The following is a 22,734-nucleotide window of genomic DNA, read 5'->3' as shown; positions in this document are numbered from 1 at the left end:
AATAATTTTAGGCATGAGAAAATCACGCCTACTGTGGGGAAAGGCTCCTTTTAAATGGGTTTGCAGCTATGGAACATTTTGCCAAGCCATTTCAATGGTGCAAATGCTAGTCCCATAAGTAGAGATGCTCAGAAGCGTCTGTGTTTGTGTCTGTCCCGATCTCCCTCTCGTTTCCCTTTTCAGGCATTTTACTAAAAATAGTAACACGAAACTCCCAACTGCTCCTTCCTTCCCAGGAAATCACTCACTGCACTGTCTGAGCCACACAAAAATGATCAAGTGGAAAAATCTCATATAACTGCAGTAAAGGCTGGAGACTATCTGGGCAAAACCTGTATCCACAAGTCTTCCTGTCATTATGAGTTGCATTCAATGCAGTGCTAAGGCTAAGGTTCCATCAACACAAGGATTTCTTGCACAACACTGTTGTCCCCCACACTCTGCTGAAGGTCCTCCAAAGTAGATTTGGGGATGTGCAGATGATGATGATGATTAGTTTATTAAACTTGTTAGCTGCTTCTTCTTGTCCAAGACAATTCAAAACAATTTCCAACCAACCATCCACTTCACATTTAAAGAGCTTGTCTATCTTTTGATGCTGCCAAGTTGCATTCTAAGCACCCACAAGATGAAAAAAGATTTCAGGGAGGTTTGGTGCAAAAAGGGGGGGGGGAAGAGTTTATTTTGTAGATTGGCTGTCTATATGTTCTCTGTCAAACTACCTCAGGGAGAGTCCTCTTACCTGGAGAAACCATGGCCTTCTGCTTTGTCACACTGCCAAGCTGTAGGAGAACTCCACCACAAATCAGGTACAGATGTTTGATAAAAATAATCAAATTGACAGATTTGTCCATCCTTACTTATAGCTAAGCACAGTGCAAAGTGCACTGCTGGTGAGACCTCAGATACCCACCACCATCTTAATTTCCCAGCGTCATCTCTCTCTCTCTCTCTTTATATATATTAGCATATGTAAATATTATGCTCATTTGTGTCATAGGCTTCTGCCCCATTGTCCTTTCAGTACCTACCAATGCCTGCTTCCACTAGAAATTTTACCAATGTGGTCAAGCACAAGGGAGAGCTTATTCTCCTGTACTTTCCCTAGCTTCGCTTCTATAAACCTGAGAGGTTACTTCCAAACAACCAGAAATTTTTAATGACTTCAGCAGTGGTCCATCCTCCTCCCCCCTGCACAATAATGCCACTGCAAAGCTTTTCAAAACAAAAGCTTATAGCTAAGCTTCTAAATCTCCACACTTAGGCTCTTTAATAAGCAGCTTGATATTTTAAAATGCTAGCCATTTAGCAGCTCAAACTTCAGCTGCACTCACAGGACAGCCCATACTTTCTGAGACATAAAGCCCTTCTTTAGGAAACAGAAATTCAAGGAAATTTACCTGAAGCTATAGCTTTAATTTCCAGAGGGAAAAGAGTACTGTTCGTATTATAGATGTCTTTGCACACCATGGGCCATTTAACACCCGTGCCCACTCTGTATTAGTCACTGCTGTGACATCCTTAGAGTCAGGTCAAGGTCTCTCAAAATCCTCAACTATCATTAGCCAAGATTTCTCATGTCCCATGCGGCTTCCCCTCCACTTTGCCATACATTCCAACAATAGCCTCTGCTCCCGGAATACTCCAGTCTATTTGTATGGTGGGAAGCTGAAGAAACAATAGCTCAGTGGTAGAGCATCTGGTTTGCATACAGAAAGTCCCTTGTTCAAAACCCAGCATGTTGGGAATGTCTGTCTGAAATATTGGAGAGCCACTGCCAATCAGGGTATGCAATACTGAGTTACATTGGTATAAGTAGGAATAGTGGTCGGGGGGAGCAGCACAAGGATCTGGGCTTTCTGGTACCAGAATTGCTGCTGCATACCAGAGTGGGGCAGGGGTGGGCAGGGCAGGGCAACAGTGAGGGCTGGGCAGTATGAGTCCACTGATGAACCCCTAGTGGCCTTTCCTTGGTATAATGGAGCCTTTTACATTATTATCTTTTACCAAAACCTTCCAACCAAGTTTTCTGAGGGCATTTCTAGCATCCATATTGCCTTTCCTCTCCTGCCCAGTTCTCCCAATATGACAACATAAAACTGTATCTACCTTTCAGACGGCTGGGTCTAGACTTGCATTCCGTAAATGAAAGGCTCCTTCCATTTGCGGAATGAGCTTTGAACAAGCAAGAAAGAGGAGACTATTGTCACCGATTTCCCCTTCAGTTTTGAAGGCCAGTCAAACACACTATTCCAGAGGGTGCTGTAACTCATCAAAGCAGTTGTGGTATGGTGTGCATGGGAGCCACAAGGGCAGGAGTATTTAGTGAAAATCACCTCCTCCCCTTTCACCAGTGGGAACATCTCCTGAGCAAAATTCTACTGGGATAACTTCCAGAGTCTGCAACTGAATTAGTGATCTAGTAAGACTCTTTTCATGATTAAATTAGCAACTTGGTCTTTTGGGAAATGGGCATGTCATGATGCAATCCGCCTTCTTTCCCACCCCTGCTATTTGGGTGGGCAGAGTTCTGCAGCACAGGATCTTGCTTTGCATGAAGAATGGCCCAGGTTCAATCACCAGCATCTCCAGTTAAGGAAGAGCTGCTGCCAGTAATTGTAGAAAATACAGAGTGGGATGGACTCCATATAAGGCAGTTCCCTGTGTTCTTAAGCAACTGTGTCTAAGAATCACACACCATTTTTAATTTTCCACTGCAACCAAGAACAATGCTTTTAGGAGCTCTGGGGCACTGTGTGAAGTTCAAAATGGTGGGGAATACTGGACTAATAGGAGAAAACTCTGCCATAAACAATCTGCTCCCACTCTTAGTAATCCTCAGCTTTTGGCCATGTGGATCTAAAGTTGCTTTGCTCATTGACCTTCGATTCCTCTACTATCTTCTTGGGAAATGGTGTGAATCCTATTGTTATCATATGCTTCATACGCATGAACTATATAAAAAAGAGAGGGGGTATTGGTTGGGGAGAAGATACCAAGTACATGCACTGATAATTCTAAGTGGAACGTTAGGCCCATATTAAGAGTGCAGCAATAGAATGGAAAGAAAAGGGAAATAAGATTGTACGAAGCAATTCCTGCCTATATAAAGAACTAGATGCAAAGCAAAACATCTAATCTGATTAAAATGGGTTAACCATGTTTGAGGAATGCCTGCTGCTGAAAGAAAACCACAACACATTTTAGAAGGATCTCTGGGCTGACCTTCACTGAGAGGACATGGGCAATTCAGCATAGATTGTACATTTACAGACAAGAAAAGAACATTTCAGGAGTGGTGGAAATAAAAGGCAATTTTCACTGTGCCATGTGGGTTGTGTAACACAGAGATAAGATGTCATGATCAACTTCTATATGTGGCGATCAATAACAACCACCCTTCTCTTCTGCCTGTCCCCAGATAACTATGCAGAATGCAATGTAAACAAAGCCCTCATGGAAAATCCTGCTCTTTGCCAGTATTAACTCAGTCACAGCTTGTCAGGATGGCATAAACTATAAAGCATAATAAGCTGGCGGAGATTCAAGTAACATACCTGGCATAAACTTAAATACTTGCCAAGGAGGAATGGCATGCTCAACCAGAACATTTTCCTTACTGGTTTAGAGCAAGGATGGAAAACCCCTGGTGCTCCAGATGTTGTTGGGCTACCATCCCCACTATCTCACCAGTGTTTGACCCTTTTTCTTTGTTTCAAGTGACCAAATAAGCCAGGCATATGTTCAAAATGCCTTAAAATGTGGTGTTTGCCACACTGATGCTCATCTCACAATGAAAATAGCCTCAAGGAATTCTAGACCAGGTGCTGTTTATCTAAAAGAAAGAAAGAAAGAAAGAAAGAAAGAAAGAAAGAAAGAAAGAAAGAAAGAAAGAAAGAAGCCCATTGCAGAAACTTTCCTGTACACTCCCCCTGAAACTGTGGATAGGAAGTCCAATCACAATAATTTTTATTTGAGAAAAAGCAACCTGGTTCTGTTATGATGCGAAACATGGTGGGTAAGAGGAAATATTTTCTATTTTATCAGCTTCCAAGTGTCACTGAGATCTTCAGGTTTAATCCAGGAGTTTAATCTAACTGACAAGGCAGATCCAAAACTCCCCCACCCTCTATAGGCTGCTTTGACAGATGGGTGGGGTGGCCCACCTGTCAATCACATGGCATCAAATGATTCTACTTCAAAGCAAGAAGCTGGAACACATTCTAAGTGTGCTCTCAGCTTTCCTTTCCTCCTTTGAAGCCCCAGCTTGAGTTCAAAAGAGATCCTCCCTTTCTAGCTGTAATTCAAAGAGCACACCATTTCCCCAGCAGAAGGGAATGAATGACCATGAATGAGCTTGGTGTGCACTTTTCTGCCTGACATCATACGTGTTGTTTGGGTAAACTAGGAAGCCAGTGGGCCTAATTTGGCCCACAGGCCAGAGGTCTCCAACCAATGATCTAACCCATAAGAAAATAAAATGGACAAAACACTGTAGAACTAATTCAGACAGAGGGACCAACACTTGAGAATTGTTATTTTTCCCACTTTGAAGATTTGTAAAATGAGTTCTCACACTATTGATTTGCCTGAGTTCTGTGCAGCATTGGATACAGTTTAGATAGAAGTCTGTTCCATGTTTCTTCTAGCAGTTCCAACATACCAGAATCTAGAGCAGTTCCAACTCAGGTTCATCCCCCTCCCCCAAACAAAAGACTTGGTCATGATAGGTCTCACTCTAAGTACCTGTTGATACCAAAGTTGTTTATTAAAACCATATTCTGTTTAAATCACTTCTCTGAATTTTCCTGGGTCTGTGAGAAATCTTATTCAAAGTGGAAATTTCACAAGCTCTCTGAATAGTGGAACATACTCTATATTTTGTTCTCTGGGACAAATGTGACAGCAAACTCCATTTCTGCATTACAGTTCTCTGCAGTGTAATTTGCCTGTCACTATCTACATAATTATCAAGAAACACAAATTGTCACAATAAGTGCAGGGCCTAGAAAGCAAGATCTCAGCCTTAAAACTGTTCATTTCCTCATGTTGCACATGTTCATTCTCAGAAGTTACAACGACAATACTACCATTCCACTCCAATGACTTTTCAAACATGGAAAACGTATTTTAAATGTTTAGGAGCTTGAACACAGTGGCATTTTGTTTTTATGCAAGGGGTGGTGGTGGTCCTACTTGAAGCTGTTACTTTATTTCTACATTTTTATAGCAACTATATCTTATTACAGAGTATAAAGTTGCAGGCTAATGAAATAAAAAAGAAAGAGCAACGATGGAACTTTTGCTGCCATCCTCTTAAACATATTGATGCTGAGCTGGGAAAAGGCAAGTGTGGGAAGCAGCAGGTTCTAGAACTCTGGGAGAAAGTGGTGATGCTGTGCTGAAGACTCCATTAATAAAAAGTGATTGGGCACACACCTCTAAGCCCTGTCCACAATAGGAAGTGGTCAGAGGCAGCATGTTGGCTATCAACTATGGCCGCAGACATGTTTAATGCTTTTATAATTGGAGCTTGGAAGAACTACTGGTTCTATCCCTAAGAAATAGGAAATGGAAATTAAATCAAAACATTTTTGTGATTAGGTTGCAAAGACATTTGCCTAAAATGACACCTGTAAACTCCACTCCTCCACCTGGGTAAGATTTTGCTATGTTTCTGAAGGGCAAGCAACAGACTAGGGCTTTGATCATTCTGGCTACTGAGAGCTAATCCTGGCCAGTTAAAGTAAGTGCTTTATATATATTTTCCACTGTGGAGCTCATGAAAATGAGGAGGAACTTTTGACATGTTTACACTGATGACATCCTTGTACACTGGCACTGCAAACATCTGTCTAATAATTCAAGAACAATGGAACATTGCTAGGACTCAAGCCCTACCCCACTACCAGTTTCACCATTTCTCCTCTTGAAAGTGGGGAGGGGATATCAGCAAGTTTGGGGGGCAGGCAACACAAAAGGATATTTGGATTGGGCAGGTTTACCTTTAATGATTAATTGGCTGTTTTTTGTTTTTAAATAAAAGCTTTGCCGCTGCTTCAAGCAGCTGGTTGGATATGCCTTAGCAACCTGATGGTCTCTCCTTTGACAGTGTTTGGGATACAGTCCTATAGTGGATTCTCTCTTAAGTTTCACAGGAAATATCACTGAGCTGCAGAGGGAAGCTAATGCACTAATTAAGCCTGTCCCAAAGTCGCCCCCCCCCCATTAAAAACACACACCAAAAAGCTCTTCTATTGATTGATTGATTGATTGCATTTATATCCCTCCTTTTTCTTCATGGAGCTCAAGGTGGCTTACATGGTTCTCCTCCTCATTTAATCCCCATAACAATCCTGTGAGGTAGGTTGAGCTAAGAGACAGTGACTGGCCCAAGGTCACTATTTCAAGTCCGCCCAAAGATTAATCCTACATTTGCCCTACCCAGCGAAAGTACAGAGACTTGCTAGCTTGAATTATTCAGTCCAGCGCTAGCCAGGATATCAGGTCTAAGAAATAACAATGGAGATTTCCCTAGCTTTTGTTCTGGACAGTGTCAGTGGTGATGTATATTAACAACTCTCTGCAGGAGCACAGAATAGCCTAGCCAATACTTTTGTTTGAAATAAAATCGGACAGATTTTATGCAGTAGTCAGCATGAAGATTTATTAACTTAAGGATATGAGATACCCCCAAGCACTGTTCTTTTGATTGCTGGAAGACAGACAGAAAAAAAGAAATAACATTACACAGTGAACTGTTTTAAACAGTTGGGATAATTCCCCCCCCCAATGAACACAAAAAGTGGAGTGCATCCTCTGGGACTTAAGATTTTAAGGTTTTTTTTAAAAAAATATATGCCCTAAAATGAATTGGGAGACACAATTGAGGAGTTAGACAGCTGCTGGGAGGCCATGATGAACCAATAAATTGAGGATAAATTCTGAAAAGACATAGCTGTTATGTGTTCCAAGTCCTCATGTCCAGAAGGTGGTCTGTCCTGGATGGAGTTGTGCTCCCTTGGATGGAATAGGTCCATACCTTGGGGGTGTTCCTAGACTCATCCGTGCTTCTAGAGGCTAAGGTGGGCTTGGTGACTAGGAGTACCTTTTCCTATTTATGATTTGTTTGCCAGCTACTCCTCCTTTTGGACAGAAATGACTTGGCCATAGTACTCTATGCTCTAGTAACTTCCAGACTGAGTCACTGCAATACTCAGTTGGTCCAAAAGGCAATGGTCAGATTACTGGCTAAAGTTCCATTTAGATCTCATGCAACTCATGTTTGAAAACAGCTGCACTGGTTGCCAGTTCATTTCTGAGTCCAGGTCAAGGTGCTCACAAATTCTGCAAAGTAGCCTAATCATTACTCACTCAGAGAGGGACAAAAATCCCAAAAGACTGTTTTTTTAAATAAGACTTCAGGGAACTATGCAGTCTTTGGGCTATAGATGGCATATTGCTCAGGGATCATTTGCTTACTCCAGGGGTCAGCAACGTTTTTCAGCAGGGGGCTGATCCACCATCCCTCAGATCATGCGGTGGGCTGGACTATATTTTTTTTGGGGGGGGGAAATGAAAGAATCCCTATGCCCCACAAATAACCCAGAGATGCATTTTAAATAAAAGGACACATTCTACTCATGTAAAAACACCAGGCAGGCCCCACAAACAACCCAGAGATGCATTTTAAATAAAAGGACACATTCTACTCATGTAAAAACACGCTGATTCCTGGACTGTCAGTGGGCCACATTGAGAAGGCGATTGGGCAGCATCCGGCCCCCGGGCCTTAGGTTGCCTACCCCAGGCTTACTCCCTGATCAGGAGTAAATCTAGATCAGCAAAGTCTAGAAAGTCACCCTTACAAAACTGAGATAAATCTGAGGCACAGTTTTTTAGTTGCTGTAAGCTCTCTCCCACAGTAAGCTTATGTCACTGATAACTTCTCCATGTTATCCCTGCATCTGCTTAAGAGTCCTATGGGCTAGGCTGGAGATAAGAGGACTTACAGAAAGTATATAAAAGGGAACTGCCTAAACATTTGTACAGCCCATCTTCCTGAGGACTGGTTATACAAGTTTAGGGACTGTGTAGCAGTCTTGCTCACTTCCAAGATTTGAAAGCTCCCCTGAGTGGCATCCTGCAGGCTAGTTCACACAACATCAGCATTTTCCAACCTGGCATTCTCCAGAAGCCTACTCTGTAGTAACTCAGTAGGGCGGCTGTCCCTGTTGAGATATGGCAGCAGGCACCCACTGCCTGTACTTCCTGGAAATTGAAGACACTTTTGTTTTGACAGCGAAATGAAAAGGTCTTTGCCAAGGTGTTCATTTTGTATTATTTTAAAACCTATCTTCAATTGTTTTCTTACTGTTTTTTTAAAAAAAACAGTAGCAGCTTTTTAATGGTGTTTGTAAATCACCTGGAATCATATGTAAAAGGCAATTCAAAATCTTATTATTACTGTTAACAATAATAATGTTTTGTACCACAACTCCCATCATCCTTGACAATTGGCCATGGTAGTTGGGGCTGATGGAAGTTGTAGTCTAAAACATCAAGAGGACACCAGGTTGGGGTAGGGTGGACTACACAGTTACTTGGAGCCTTAAGGGTTATTTTCTCTGAAACTTGCTGTAGTGCAGCGATTCAGAAGCAGAGTGTGGCTGAGGGAGACTTATAAAACACCTTTGCTCTCCCAGTGCCTTATACCTGCTCAGCTCTATTGTGAATATTAATGTTTGAATAAACCTTTACTGCCTTTATCTGGTTTTTGCTGAGAGAATCATAAAGAACCTTTCATAAAAGAACATGGACTGTATGAAAAAATATGGAGAAAGCAGGCTGCAAAATGAGGTTTTATGTTTATACCAATCAAAGGAAGACATAACTTCTGAGTTTTTAGTAGTGAGATGGCATAAACATTATTGAATCCATCTCAGTGTGAAATTCTTCATCACATATAAACCTAAAGAGTAACAATTTAATACTGTTTATTTCAGTTCAAATATGAACACCCATAAAATTGGTTACTCTGGCCGTTTTTACTTAGAACAGTTCTTCTCATTAGTCGTCACAAAGCCAACACAAACACCATAAGATGAGAACAAAATGACAGTAAGTAGGCTTGAGTAGCAATAATTTACATCAAGGTTAATTTAATTACAAGATTAATAGCTACATTGTAGGGGGTAGATGATGATCCTTGGGTCTAGATGATCCTTGGGTCCCTTCCAGCTCTAAGATTCTATGAGTCTATGATCTAACACTGTCCCTATATTTTAATTTCCATGGATGGTAACTAGAACTTCTGAAGGACTCAACCCCTTAGTGATGCAAGATTGACTTAGATAGCTATACTTGTGACTTTAGTGAGAAAGTGGCCCAAATGCGCATATAAGCAGTGAAGTCTGATCCATTAGGGCACTGCCCCACCAACCTCAGTCTGCCCTCAGCCAGCCCCCACATGGCTGCTTTCTTTCTTACAACCATTCCATGGGGTGGCCCAACAGGAAGGATGGGGACAAAACTAGAATTCGTTGGCTCTGCTTAGCATTGGCTCCGGCTCCACCTACTACTGACATCTCAGATTTCTGCCCTAACAGTCCCAAGGGGCACCAGCCATCACTGAATATAGCATATAAACTGTACATATATAAGGTGCACCATCCATTTGGGAACCCTGACTAGCCAGAGTTCATGAACTGGTGAAGGAGCTGTATATATGTATGGCCCTTTTCTCACCAATGCCAAACACTTGGCTGCCAGGGGTCATGGCCAGCAGGTGCCTCAGAAATGAAGTCCAGCAGGCATGACTCCATTGTTCCTATCCTGCATTTGCTGAACCTGTGAGGAGATTTTGTAAAGACCTCTCCTGACAAACACCATTCCTACACTAAGCTGCTCTGCTGTCTGTGTGCAAAAGGATTCCAGATTCTTTGGATGTTTTGAAAAATACCCTCTTAGAGACTAGATTGGGGTGGGGTAGAGGAGGCAGCAATGGGGAAAAGGTGGGATTTACTTTTGAACGGTGAAATTCAACTATTTCAGTATCAAATATGCACCAAGCACCACTGATTCTCCTGACTAGATTACTGGCTACCCAGGGTGCACTCAAATCTACAAATGTCAAGACTACCTTTCTCTACATTGTGCATTCTTTATTATAATAATCCGGCCACATCTGAGCATTGTACTGCACTTTCTAGCAAAAGATAACTTTTATATAACATGGCAGCATCTAAGTGGCTACAGCTTACACGAATGAATTTGCGAGTCATTCATTTACCGATATTATATTTCTTCATTTTGTGACATCAGAATAGATGGACATTGTTACTTTAATAATCATTTTAGGAGACTCCCCTTTTCCTTCTGAGGAGCCGAAGGATGACAGCTTCATTGTACCCCCTGCTCATTCTCAGCAGAGTTTGACAATTACCCTACACAGTGAAATAGTGACTAAGAGGACAGCCATTCTCAACAAAATGCAAGATGTCTAAGAGAACTTTAACTGTCTTTCTGTTATAATCTCAAATAAAATATTGGGTGGTGGGAGAGACGAGACCTTCAACAGCAGCAGTTGTAGTCATAGCACCAAGAATTAAGAATATATGCAGTAGCTAACAGTGATTTCTCTCTCTCTCCATTATTCAGACACAGGTATAATGTTACTATTTTCCCTTTGATGTTAAATTGAATAAAAACTCTTCCCTTGATCTTAACTGGATTTGGTAAAAGAATGTTGCTATAGAGGTCTTGTTTACACAGCCATGGAATCTGGAGTTGTTTCAAGGGTTTGATTTAGTCTTGTTATTCCAACTAAAATACATCACCTTTGACTGATTCATACCAACTTAAGTTTTTAACTCTGATTCCCGGCAGCAATCCTGGGGCTGCAGTCATCATTAATAGGAAGGAAGTGTTCTGTTCACCACCAAAAGTTGTGAATGATCAGCCTGCTATTCCTTTAAGATGAAACCTACAAATAACTACCCTAAAAGAGGGCAAAGTAGACCTATTCACATGCTGAAAGAGCCAGTGTGGTATAGTGGTTTGAGTGCTGGACTAGAACCTGGGAGATCAGGATTAAAAACTTTACTTAGCAACGAACGTTATTGGATGACCTTGAGCCAGTCATTATCTCTCAGCCTAGCCAGCCTCAAAGGGTTGTTGTGAGGATAAAAATAGAGCAGAGGAGGAGCTTGTAGGTCACCTTGAGTCCCTTGGAGGAAAGGTGAGATATAAATATAATACTCAGATGTTCCAAAAAGCAAGGGTATACAAGACAGTTTGTGGATATCTGACAATATGGAGCGGAAAAGGGGGAAACAATGCCAAAATTTAGGGATGGGTTTTATATATATCTTTAAAACAAAACACCTGAGCCAGTTTTGGAGACAACATATCCAGTATGAACAACGAACTGCTTTTGCATTCACCAACTACAAAGCAATTCCATTAAAAAAAAATCAGTTCTAAATACACAAGGATTTGGCTTGGTGCACCCTTATTAAAACCATTTTTCCACCTCTTGGCTTTTATTACTTAAGATACTTTTGTATGCACTGTATGAGGAATACCACCCTCATGATGACCCAAGTACGCCTAAGATTTCTGCTCATGTGGCTCCATAACAATGAGTTTATATAATGCAGAAATTGGGGAATTTGCTGCTTGTGTATCATACAAACATGATATCAAGAAGATTCACCTGAGCAGAAGGCTTATCATGATCACTGCAGGAGGTGACCTCCACCACCCATACAAATATGTAAATGGAGGACCAGATTTTCATTATTGATGCTGCTGCCCTCTTTCTGTATGCCCCTAGCTTCAGTCACAATAAAGACAATCATCTTCGGAACCAACTACTTTCTAAAGTACCTGTTCAAACTCAGCCGAAAGGAAACAAAGCAGAACAACTTACTCTCTGTTGCAAGCATAGGAGAGAGTGAACTCTTTGGCTTTTTGCTCTTCTTTTCAGTTGGCTTTGAAGACTCTATAAGCAGAGGGAAAGAAAAAGGACAGTTAACAATTAAAACAACAACAAGCATTTAGAACTAAAGAGCAATGATTGCAAGAAAAACAGACCTCTCATTCTTTTAATTTGATTCTGATTGAGGTGGAAAGCAGATGGAAATTGTTAGCTTTTGTGATGTTTAAACAAGACTTATTGCACACAGTGGTTTGGAAAGGCTACATTCTGAATAAAAATAGCTGTATCTGCTGTCCAATAGATGTTCTGCGCAAAACTCCATTAAACATCAATGGCTAATATTAACAATTTAGTAGGATGCAACTTTCCACTGAAGTTACTCTGATTAAGCCCCAACTAGAGGGCTCCCTGTTTTAAAAACAAAGGGATCGACCAAAGAGGGTTTAGAGTGAAGGGATAAAATAAGATCACTATGCTGAAGTTGAAAGATTAATCAAATCTCAGTTCAAAAATATAGCAAGGCTAGGTAGCAGGCTGTTACAATAAAGATAGAAACCAAGCCTGGGAACAGACAGTAGTGTTTCCAGAAAGTTAAATATAGTCTGAAAGAGATATTACTGTGCATGGAATGTACGCTCAGTTGGTAAACAAAATCTGTAAGCTTTTGTATCATTTAAAAAACTTCTTAACCAGGAACAGCAATGGGGCAAACAAAATGTGCACCACGTTAAGGCAACATATTATAGAAAAGCATGTGTGTTTGACTGGTAAACCTCCTATAGGAACCACACACATTTGTAAGCTTTTAAATGGTCACCTCCCTGGTTGCCTCTAGTGCATAAACAGTAACTCCAAGTAACCAGGCAAACAAGTCTTACAAAAAACATGTTTCTCTGAAAGAGCCACTGCCATTCAATGCAGACAATACTGAACTAAATGGAATAATGGTATGAGACAGTTTGCTACATACATTGAATTCCTTAGAAGAAAAGCAGAACGTAATGATTTAAAAATATATGCAAACTTTGATTTATTCTATTTGCAAGATAATATGCATCTAGCAAAAATCATTCATATCCATTCCATCCTTCCTGTTCAACCTGTGAAGTCTTCAGCCATACAGCAAATATTCTCTTCCTTATATTGATCATGGTACCAGCATTTGTAGAACAGAACTGATGGGGCATCATTTTCAATATATGTTGCTGCCATTTCTTCTTTTTAAAAATATACCATCCCCTCCCCCCAAAAGCAGTAGGATGTTATACCAGATTAGCAAATACAAAGCAAAAATGCTGTTATATTAAGTATTAACTTTTGTTAATCTCTGAACTCAGTAAATTGAATATTATAGAAAAGTTGGACCCAGGGAGAATATCACAACAAGGAAGCAACTGTAATGAGTAATGTAGAATTTCTGCAACTGCAAAATTTCATAATATTGGTTAGATACAGAAATGCAGAGTTTCTTGCCTTTGTGAAGATGAATGATGTCCTAGATACTTCCAGGAAGTCTTCACAACAACCCAATGGAACAATAAAAGTGACCCAGGCACTATCCTGGTATCACTATGAGCAGAGTTTATTGCCTTACTCAAGTTTCTTTAGACAGCTGATGTAAAATACACATTCAAAGAAGGGTGTTTAAGTAGCTGAAGGAGCTGATTTGTTCTAATGATGTGTCTGCCTTATTTGGACTTTAAGGATTTGGTAGCCCATTTTGCAACAGCCAGGATCTTGTCTAATGCCCTTTGCCAAGATTTCACCTCCTTGGCAATTATCTGCAAATGGCTGAATGGCTACATAACAGGGAGACAAGTCTCGGCAAGAGAACACAGTAGAGCAAGCCCAGAAGTACTTAATTCCCCTGATGTTTAACCGGACACCAACAAGTGACATACCACCAATGCCTTGGAATTCAGCACATAACTGCTCACTGTCCCATAACAAAAAAAGAAGGGACTGCCAGAATTTATAAGACAACAGATGAAATTTTGAGTGAAGCAACTCCAAGCCTATGAATCAGAGAATCAATTCTGTCTTAATAACATAAGAAGAGCCTGCTGGATCAGGCCAATGGCAGTCATAGCAGTTAAAGTGTAAGATAAGGATTGTGGAGGCAAAGGCCCAAATCCTCATTCAGCCATGAAGCTCACTGGGCCCGTCATATAATCTCTCTATACCTAACCACAAGGTTGTTATGAGAATAAAGCGGGAGGCGGGGGAAATGGCCAAATATACTGCCCTGAGCAACATGAACAAAGGGTGGGACCTAAATGTAATAAGAGTAATGAAGTGATTAAATAAAGGGCTTAGAGAATCTGGGTTTGCCCACATATCATTTTACAGTGGTACCTCAGGTTACAAACACCTCGGGCTACAAACACTTTGGGTTACAGACTCCGCTAACCCAGAAGTAGTACCTCAGGTTAAGAACTTTGCTTCAGGATGAGAACAGAAATCGTGCGGTGGTGGTGCGGGGGCAGCGGGAGGCCCCATTAGAACCACAGGTTAAGAACGGTTTCAGGTTAAGAACGGACCTCTGGAACGAATTAAGTTTGTAACCAGAGGTAACACTGTACGAGGAACGTATGTTCTGTTTTCAGCTCAAGTGACCCCCAGAAGCCACGTTTGCTTCAAGACAAGTCTTTGCTGTTTGCTTTCCTGTCTGTTTGCATAGTGAAAGTGAGCATTAGCGCAGGCTGTTGACTGCAATGTGGTAGGTACAACAACAGCATGGCGCTCTTTCTGCTACCATCTTTGGTAAAAATTTCACCACGGTTTCCATTTGGCGATAAGAGTACCAGAACAAGAGCAAGTTAAATATTAGTTTATTTATTTAATTTTGCCTCAAAAGCACATACCATTGCTTACAAGGCAGCTTTTTAGATATGGTTTCAAAATGCCACAGAAACTATCATAGGTGAACTTAAATGTATGCAGAGAGGATTTTAAAGTCAATTCAGACGCACAGTTTTGGCAGCCTGAATGTGGAGTTGACACACAATGGTGTGGACACTGTTTAGCTCCATGTGGCTCATTCACTGTTGGTTTTAGATATTAAAAATTGTAACATTTTCATGGAAGGAGTGTAGAAGAGAAAGAAGCAGAAAAAGCTACCTTTTCGTGGTTTTACAAATCAGAATCAGATTAAACAGGGTGAGGATAGCAGAAATTGAGGTTGGATAAGGAGGGGAAAGTCTACTTACCTTCCACCGACACGTTGCAAGCACACTCTGATTTTCCTGCTGTATTCTCAGCTATACATTTGTACTGGCCCTCATCTTCAGGGAAGGCCTTGTCAATGGTTAGTGAGCACAGTGATCCTAATGGGCAGGAAACAGAGGTTAGGAGGGGCCACCGAGCATTGTTTATGACAAAAGCACAGCACTGTTTGTTTCTGGTAAATTTTTATTTATTATTCAGATAATAAAACAATAAAACCCCACAATCAGTGTAGCGAATACCAGATACGTTTGTAGAAAAAAAATATGACAGTTAATAAATTATTTGCCACAGCTCTGTAGGTCCTTTGAAATATGCCTATGGAAATACAGCACTGTTAACATTACAACTTTATTTAGTGTTACGCTAACTGAAATAATACAGAAGAATATATCTTAAGACTTATCTTGGTACATTCCATACTCATAGGCAAAGCAGTCTTAAGATAAATATTTTCTTCCTTCCTCAGCCTACATCCAAACGTATTGTTATGCAGGGCGGCAAAGGGCCATGGGTCTCTGGCAGGGCATATGCAAGCAAAAGGTTCCTGATTCAGTCCACAACATCTCAAGACAGAGCTTGAAAAAGATTTCCCTCTGAAACTCTGGAAAACTACTGCCAGTTGTTTCAACCTTAAGTCACCAGATGTTGGATTACAGATCTCACCATCCCCAGCCAGTGGTCAAGGAGTTGTAAGCAAAGAACGTCTGGGGACCCAAGGTTGAAGAAAAGTGGCGTGGACAACACTGAGCAACACAGAATGCTCTGACTCAGTGTACACATTCTAGTGCTTCTCCTTACAACAGTTCTGTGAACACAGAAAAAGTTCATATATCATGAAAAAGGATTCTTGCTAATTGCCTCCCAATATGGGTGAGCACTGAAACATGTGGTCCCACTAGCTCTCTGATTTGGTCCACTTCAGCAAGAGCATCAACACATTAGCCTCCTGGTTGTGAAGCAGGAATCTTTAGTGGCATTTTTGCCTTCCAGCACAGTCACGCATATTCAGCAATGTGTTTATTTCTCAAAATCTTAGCTACTTCATTTTCATGAGAGGAACAGGCACTTGTACAGAACAGACAAAGAAAGCAGGTTAAAACCTGATGCCTTTCAAGTTTGCCCCCAAAGGTGCTTTCACAAAAAAACACACCAAAAAATTCACTGAGAAAATGAAGTGGGAATATCACAGTGTGACGACTTCTTCAGTACCTTGAAAACTGTTGCATGAACTGGGATTCAAACATACCAGGAGACACGGAGAAGGCTGATGAGATAATTAGCGAATCAAGAAATAGTGTGGTGTGCAGTATCCAACTAATGAGTCCAACCACCACAAGATTTTACATTTGTGCAATGCAACTCTCCCACCTTCTCCCACTTCTGTGCATGCCCTCCTCAAATCTGCTCTGTGGGGTTGGGGGACAGATTTAAAGGTCACACAGATTTAAGGGTCTCACAGGGAGGGGGGAGAGAAAGTAGGGATTTTCTGTTGTGCAAGTGGAAATCCTTGTGCCAGTTGGATGCTTTAGTGGGATACCTTTGACAGTCCCAACAATACTCCAGAAGTTGCAAACATCACCGGAGCAGTGATAATTGCATCAAACTGAAGACCAGCCACATGGTGAGGTTGCTTGTTAATAGCACCATGTTAGTTCCTATATACTGAACGTTTCAAGCATAAGATACATACAGGCTTATGATGTTTAATATGAGTTTTTAGGAGGTTAATCAAGGCTATACTCTCTGTCACCTTGCCAAGCTATGTTATCTGCCCCCTTGCCAAGCGATTTTACAATCCACAATAAAATGAACTGTACTCAAAGAAGTGTTGATGAGACCAAAACAATCATCTAAGTCTAATTTACATAAACCAAAGTGTTAGCAGAAAAACTACAGAACTTCAGAGACGCTTTCTGCAAACAAAGACCGGTCTCACTTGCAACATGTATCTTAAGTTCTGTGCACACATATTTTACAGAAATCGAAAGTGACTTCATTCAGCCACTTTCACTGAGGTTGGGGGTCCATATGTATATTTTATGTACTATTATTGTCTTAAGTCGAACAACAATGGCAAAAAAATGTTCAACCAGAAACCACAGTGGAACCAAAACAATTAAGACATGTGCCGGTGGGCCATCATCTACCTTCTCTGAACAAATACTGTCTGCAATCAGTCATAGAACAGAATGTACTTTTTAAAAGCTTAGACATTTTGGGTATGGTGTCAAATGCCAGGGTAAAGAGGTACATCTTCAGCATATAACAAAAACTATATAATGAAGATGCCACACACACCTCTGTAGAGAGTGAATTTCAGAACTGTATGGCTGTACTGTTCATATTTTAAGAATGAAGCCATTTTTATTATTTAAAATGACTCTGTTGTTTCAGATTGTTTTTATTTAAGAACATTAGAGGTCCAGAAGAACAATAAACTGTGGTAGAGACAGGTACATTGCTCCTTTTCGCTTTACACATAATGGTTCAATCCTATTCCCAATCCCATTTTGTCTATGCACTGAAACTCTATGCTCCTTCTTCTTAAGTCATGACCTTCAAAGCAGGGATAGAAAACCTTTCATTGAACTACAACTTCCTTCCTCAAACCCAACAGTCCCATGCTGGCTGGGGCTGATGGGAGATGGAGTCCAACAACCTCTGTAGGGCCCTAGCTTCCTCACCCCCTGCTCTAGAACAATTGTGTTTTGTTACAACAAACCTATCGCCAATTTATGAACTTTAAAGGCTAATGAAGCCAAGAGAGTGTTGATTGTACGCCACAGTGCACATGTAATATAAGAATGATGAGGTAGAATGTTATCTTTGGACATGTGTTTGAAATCTGTCTTGAATCATGCACAAGTATTCCTCTTAACTAGATATACAAACAAAAAGCAAGTCGGATATATTTACTAGAGACATGAAACTTTCCAAAGAGGGTTTTGCTTTCTGTGACATAGGCAACTGCTTCATTCCCTGAGATGGGAGGCCAAATGTCTCTCAATGAAGCATTTGGTATTTCCTCTACAAAAGCCTCCACTGACCTCCAGAGATGAGATTCTTTTCTCATAGTTCTGAGGAAGGCTCTGTCTGGTGACTTCCACTGGGAATTCTGAATTTTTGGCACCTTACAAAATGAAATCCCAGGAGGGAAAATAACAAGATCGCTGTAAATGTTGACCTCTCCCCGCCCCCAAACTGTTTATATAGCTGTCAGCCAACTGTGTGTCATAAAGTTTACATGTCTATGTGAAGAAAGCACTGCAATGCATAGAGTTAGCTACACTTGTGTATTAGACACAAAAATGTGTTCAAAATGCCTATAATTGGAAACTTGTTGGAATATCCATGGCAATACTGTGGGAAGGATCCAATTGTCTGGAGAGTTCAGAGGCTTAAACACTTTAAGACACTCTCCCTGGAGTTTGGGGCTTACATGGAGATGTTTGGTTTAACCAAAATAGCACAAACTTGGCAAAATATTTATGGTTCTTGCCGCATGATAGCCAGTGAACTTCAAAACAAATATGCAGAGCCTCAAAACAAGGATAGCTCCTATATTTTACTTTCCTATCTTTGTCAGCAAAACATATTTCCCTCTGTTCCAGCTGCAATAACTCAGTTTGTGTACCCTTAGCAGTTTTTAAAAGGCAGCGGATGCCAAAAAGGATGCTGAAATCTGGAAGTCAATTAAGTCTGGGCCGAAGAAGTAAACAACTTTGTGGATTTCAGCTTAGACATCTTTACTGCTTTAGGGCCAGTTTACACTTTATTGCTGAAACATGCCCATGTTAAAATGTAGCATGCATTAATTTCTACCATGTAACATAGGGTTCAGCTGCATACCGTTGTGTTAACTTATGTACACTCTGAGACCAGAACTAGGGTGAATCCCTCTGTTATGAGGATGAATCTTCAAAATGGACACATGATGAAAAATGTATATTTATTACTGGTAGGGGTGCCAGATCCAGATTGCAACAACAGATAAAACATGTTGAGTTTGAAACGCAACAGTTAGGTGGAAACTGAAGTAACCATAGGTGCTTCCTCTTTTTCCTCTACTGATGTTTTCATCCATCCTTCTTTCTTGCCTGCAGTAGGGAAAATATGGAGTCTTGCTCAGTGCCAGAGACAGACAGATGAAAGGTCAGGAGATGAACAAGTAGCAGAAACTATGGCTACCCCAGTTCCTACCTTAATGGTGAATCTGGAAAAGGTTAAGTGCATGTTCTCCAGATTGAACCCTAGCAATCATTATAGGGGAAACAGCTTATATTTATTCCATGAACTCATTTCTACTATATCAGGCATCCCCAAACATCAGCCCTCCAGATGTTTTGGGACTACAACTCCCATCATCCCTAGCTAACAGGACCACTGGTCAGGGATGATTGGAACTGTAGTCCCAAAACATCTGGAGGGCCGAGTTTGGGGATGCCTGTACTATATCATAGGAAGCATTCCCAAAAGCAGCCTCTCAACAAGAAGTATTCCTAAATCTATCCACCCACTTAAGGTTTGGGGGCAGGTGTATTATCCTTCTGCTGATTTCCAAAGTACTTAAGATCCAAGAGAATAACATCTGCTCAGGAAAACTGAGAACATCAAAGAAATAAAAAAAAACCCAAGGTCGCACAGAAACCTCTCCTGCTAAGAAATCATATATAAATGTAAGCAGAATTATTAGAATGAATTGTATACAATCACAACAGCCAGCCAATGTTTCAAAGTAATCACCTGCATATCAAAATGTGTAGTAGTGCTATAACAATATCATTATCTTCAATATGACAGCTATGGCACTTTCCACTAAGTCAATCCATCAAGAGTGTAGTATTTATAGCCCACCTATGTTGTATACACAGATCCAACAAGGCACCCTCCATATATTGGACTCCACCTCCCATCAGCCACAGCCAGCAACAAGGGGTAATGGGATTTGTATTCCAACAACACCTGGAAGGCACTAGGTTAGGCCACCTCAGGTTAGATTAATGCGTAATTGTTGCCTATTAAAACTTGTGCTGTCATCTGCTCAGCCAACTATGATTTCTTTAACTATATATGTTAGTGGAGTAATCAATTAATTGGCCAACTAATCCCACTGTTACAAAGCAGTCTTAATTAGAACTAATAAAAGATAAAAAATGAAAGGTTGGGATGAGAGCATCAACGACAAGCCTAAAGCCTGATTCTGAAGAATATTTTTCTACAGAGGACATTGGGCACAAAGAATACACTGACAGCTCCAAAATAGCTCTGTAAGAATTAAATCCATTAAGGTGAGTTAACCCCAAGCAGCATTAACTAGTCTTCTCTCTACTGCACCAACCTTTTTTTTAGCAGAGGACGAACAGGCAGATTATCTTCAAAGATTATTAAAAGTTGCTCTTAGATTGGCTAAAACAATAGCTGTACAAGGCACGAAGACTAAGTAGGTTTCCCTTTCACCTCACCAAATTCCAGGATAAGCAAGTGGGCATGGATACAGTGATGCCTACAGTTGTGTTTGGATCATGATGTACTATGTGCTTTATGTTATGATTAATCACAGTAGTTCATTATAAAAAGGGTGCGTAAGAGAGTGTGTGAGTGATGTATATATTGCCATGTGCAAGGATTCCCTGGTCACTAGAGGTAGGATGAGTGAATCTGCCCATTTTGATTTCCTTCAGTTTCTGTTTTTTCCAATCTTGCGTTGCAATCTCCACATTTCCGAATTAGTCTGCGAATTATTTTAAAGAAGTCCTCATCAGCAAAATTCACCAGCATTTTAGTATAGATTTCTCTGTACCATGGGTAGGCAAACTAAGGCCTGGGGGCCGGATCCGGCCCAAATGCCTTCTAAATCCGGCCCACGGATGGGCTCGGAATCAGCATGTTTTTACATGAGTAGAATGTGTGCTTTTATTTAAAATGCATCTCTGGGTTATTTGTGGGGCACAAGAATTCGTTAATTTAAAAAAAAAGTCTGGCCCCCCACAAGGTCTGTGGGATAATGGGGTGTGTATGTATGTATGTGTGTGTATGCGTGTGTGTGTATATATATATATATATATATATATATATATATATATATATATATGAACTCTTTACCCTATTATATGCATTGCAGTGCATTTTGGTTGGCTGGACAACTGCACTGCAAAATTCAGAGAAGTGCAAATGTTGAAGGATGACCGTGTTTTGATTCTCAAATTGTTCCAGGAAGTGTGAGTTAGACAGGTGCACTTTTAAAAGTAAACAATCAAAACTCACCCCCACCTTCCCTAATTAGAGGTAAACTTAAAGCTTCTGAGATAGGGTAGTTCAGCTAGAATACAATAGGAAAGGCTACATAAGGCTGGCCTTTCAGTGATGCAGTTGATCACTCCTACCTGTAGATTGACATCTCCTGTACTATTACAGCAAAGTTTAAGGATTTAAGCTGGCTGAAGAATTACGGAGTTTCTTTTCCTTTTCCTGGCCCAGCTTTTTCTTCTCTCCTGTACCACAAGATCAAACTTTTCAATAGACAGATAGACAGATCCAAACTTTTGCAACTCAGATTCAACTTTCCTGCTTATTGGGTAAGCAGCTTTCTAGAAGGATTTGCCTGCTAGTCTCCATGGGGTAGCTAAACTGTGAAACTCACAGACAAATAGAGTAGGATATACAAGAGTTAGATGCAAAAAAAAAAAAAAAAAAGATCGAAGAAAGGATTACATTTCAGTGGGGAAAATCACAGTGAAAATAAATTATCCTAATGTATACATATGTAAGGCTGGTGAAAAGGGGAGCCAAAGAGAAGTACAATAAAGCCATACCAAAAAAGACTATTGTAATGAAAGAAAGTATGCCAGTGAGGTCCACTGAATCAGCAAGATGCCAAAAGACTCAAGGATGAGAATTATATTGTTTCTGACTGCACTAAGGGTAGACCCTGCACAGCCAGTCAAATGAGACAATACTGGGCCAGATGTAGTCTGACCAGGAACAAGGCAGCTTCCATAAGCGATATTGGCATCACTAACCCTATTTTTGCTAAGCAAGGCACTAAAGAATAAGCACAAATCAAAGTGACCACAAAAAAGATTTCACAAAGTAATTAATATGCTGAACATTTTTCCTTTGATGCCTCCAGAAAGATTCAAATTTCTCTCCTCGACCACAAAGAACTTGGAATGTGAAGTATAATAGCCATAACTCTTGTTTTGAATAAACAGAGAGATTGAAGAAAGGTTGACACCTTTCTGAAATAAAATTATATTGATGTCCCACTTTTCAATGCATGCTTATTTGTTCTCTCTCTTATTCCAGAATCAATAAAACTTTGGTTTAAAGGAAAAGTTAAAGTGCTGACAACTTCACTCCTCAAATGTTCAAGTTAAGGAGCTCACTTTAGCTGATGCAGATGCCTTTATTTGTGCTAGGTTACAAATTAGCTTTCATTCAACCATACTTTTGGGATGTTTCTTCTGGATGTCAGAACATAATGAAACTCAGGCCACTATAAGATGGGTGGCCACGCAGCTGCAAAACTCTAAATAAAATGACCCTCTGCTTTCCCTATAAGCTGT

At 40.5% G+C, this 22,734-nt stretch overlaps 1 protein-coding gene across 16 annotated transcripts in view; it reads right to left on the bottom strand.

Moving 5' to 3' along the window:
- The window catches only part of MYLK (myosin light chain kinase), a 184,216-nt gene that overhangs the window by 42,097 nt on the left and 119,385 nt on the right, over window positions 1-22,734 (bottom strand). For all 16 annotated transcript variants that reach the window (XM_083583789.1, XM_083583780.1, XM_083583782.1 and 13 more), the window contains 2 exons: window positions 15,151-15,267; window positions 11,933-12,004 (listed from right to left, as the gene is read on the bottom strand). In XM_083583789.1, coding sequence (XP_083439915.1) covers window positions 11,933-12,004; window positions 15,151-15,267 — 189 coding nt within the window. The remainder of the gene's footprint in view (window positions 1-11,932; window positions 12,005-15,150; window positions 15,268-22,734) is intronic.

This window comes from Podarcis filfolensis, assembly GCF_964270895.1.
Source record: "Podarcis filfolensis genome assembly, chromosome: 1".
NCBI lineage: Eukaryota > Metazoa > Chordata > Lepidosauria > Squamata > Lacertidae > Podarcis > Podarcis filfolensis.
The sequence above is the reverse complement of the archived record's forward strand: the minus strand, read 5'-3'. Positions and strand labels throughout refer to the sequence as shown.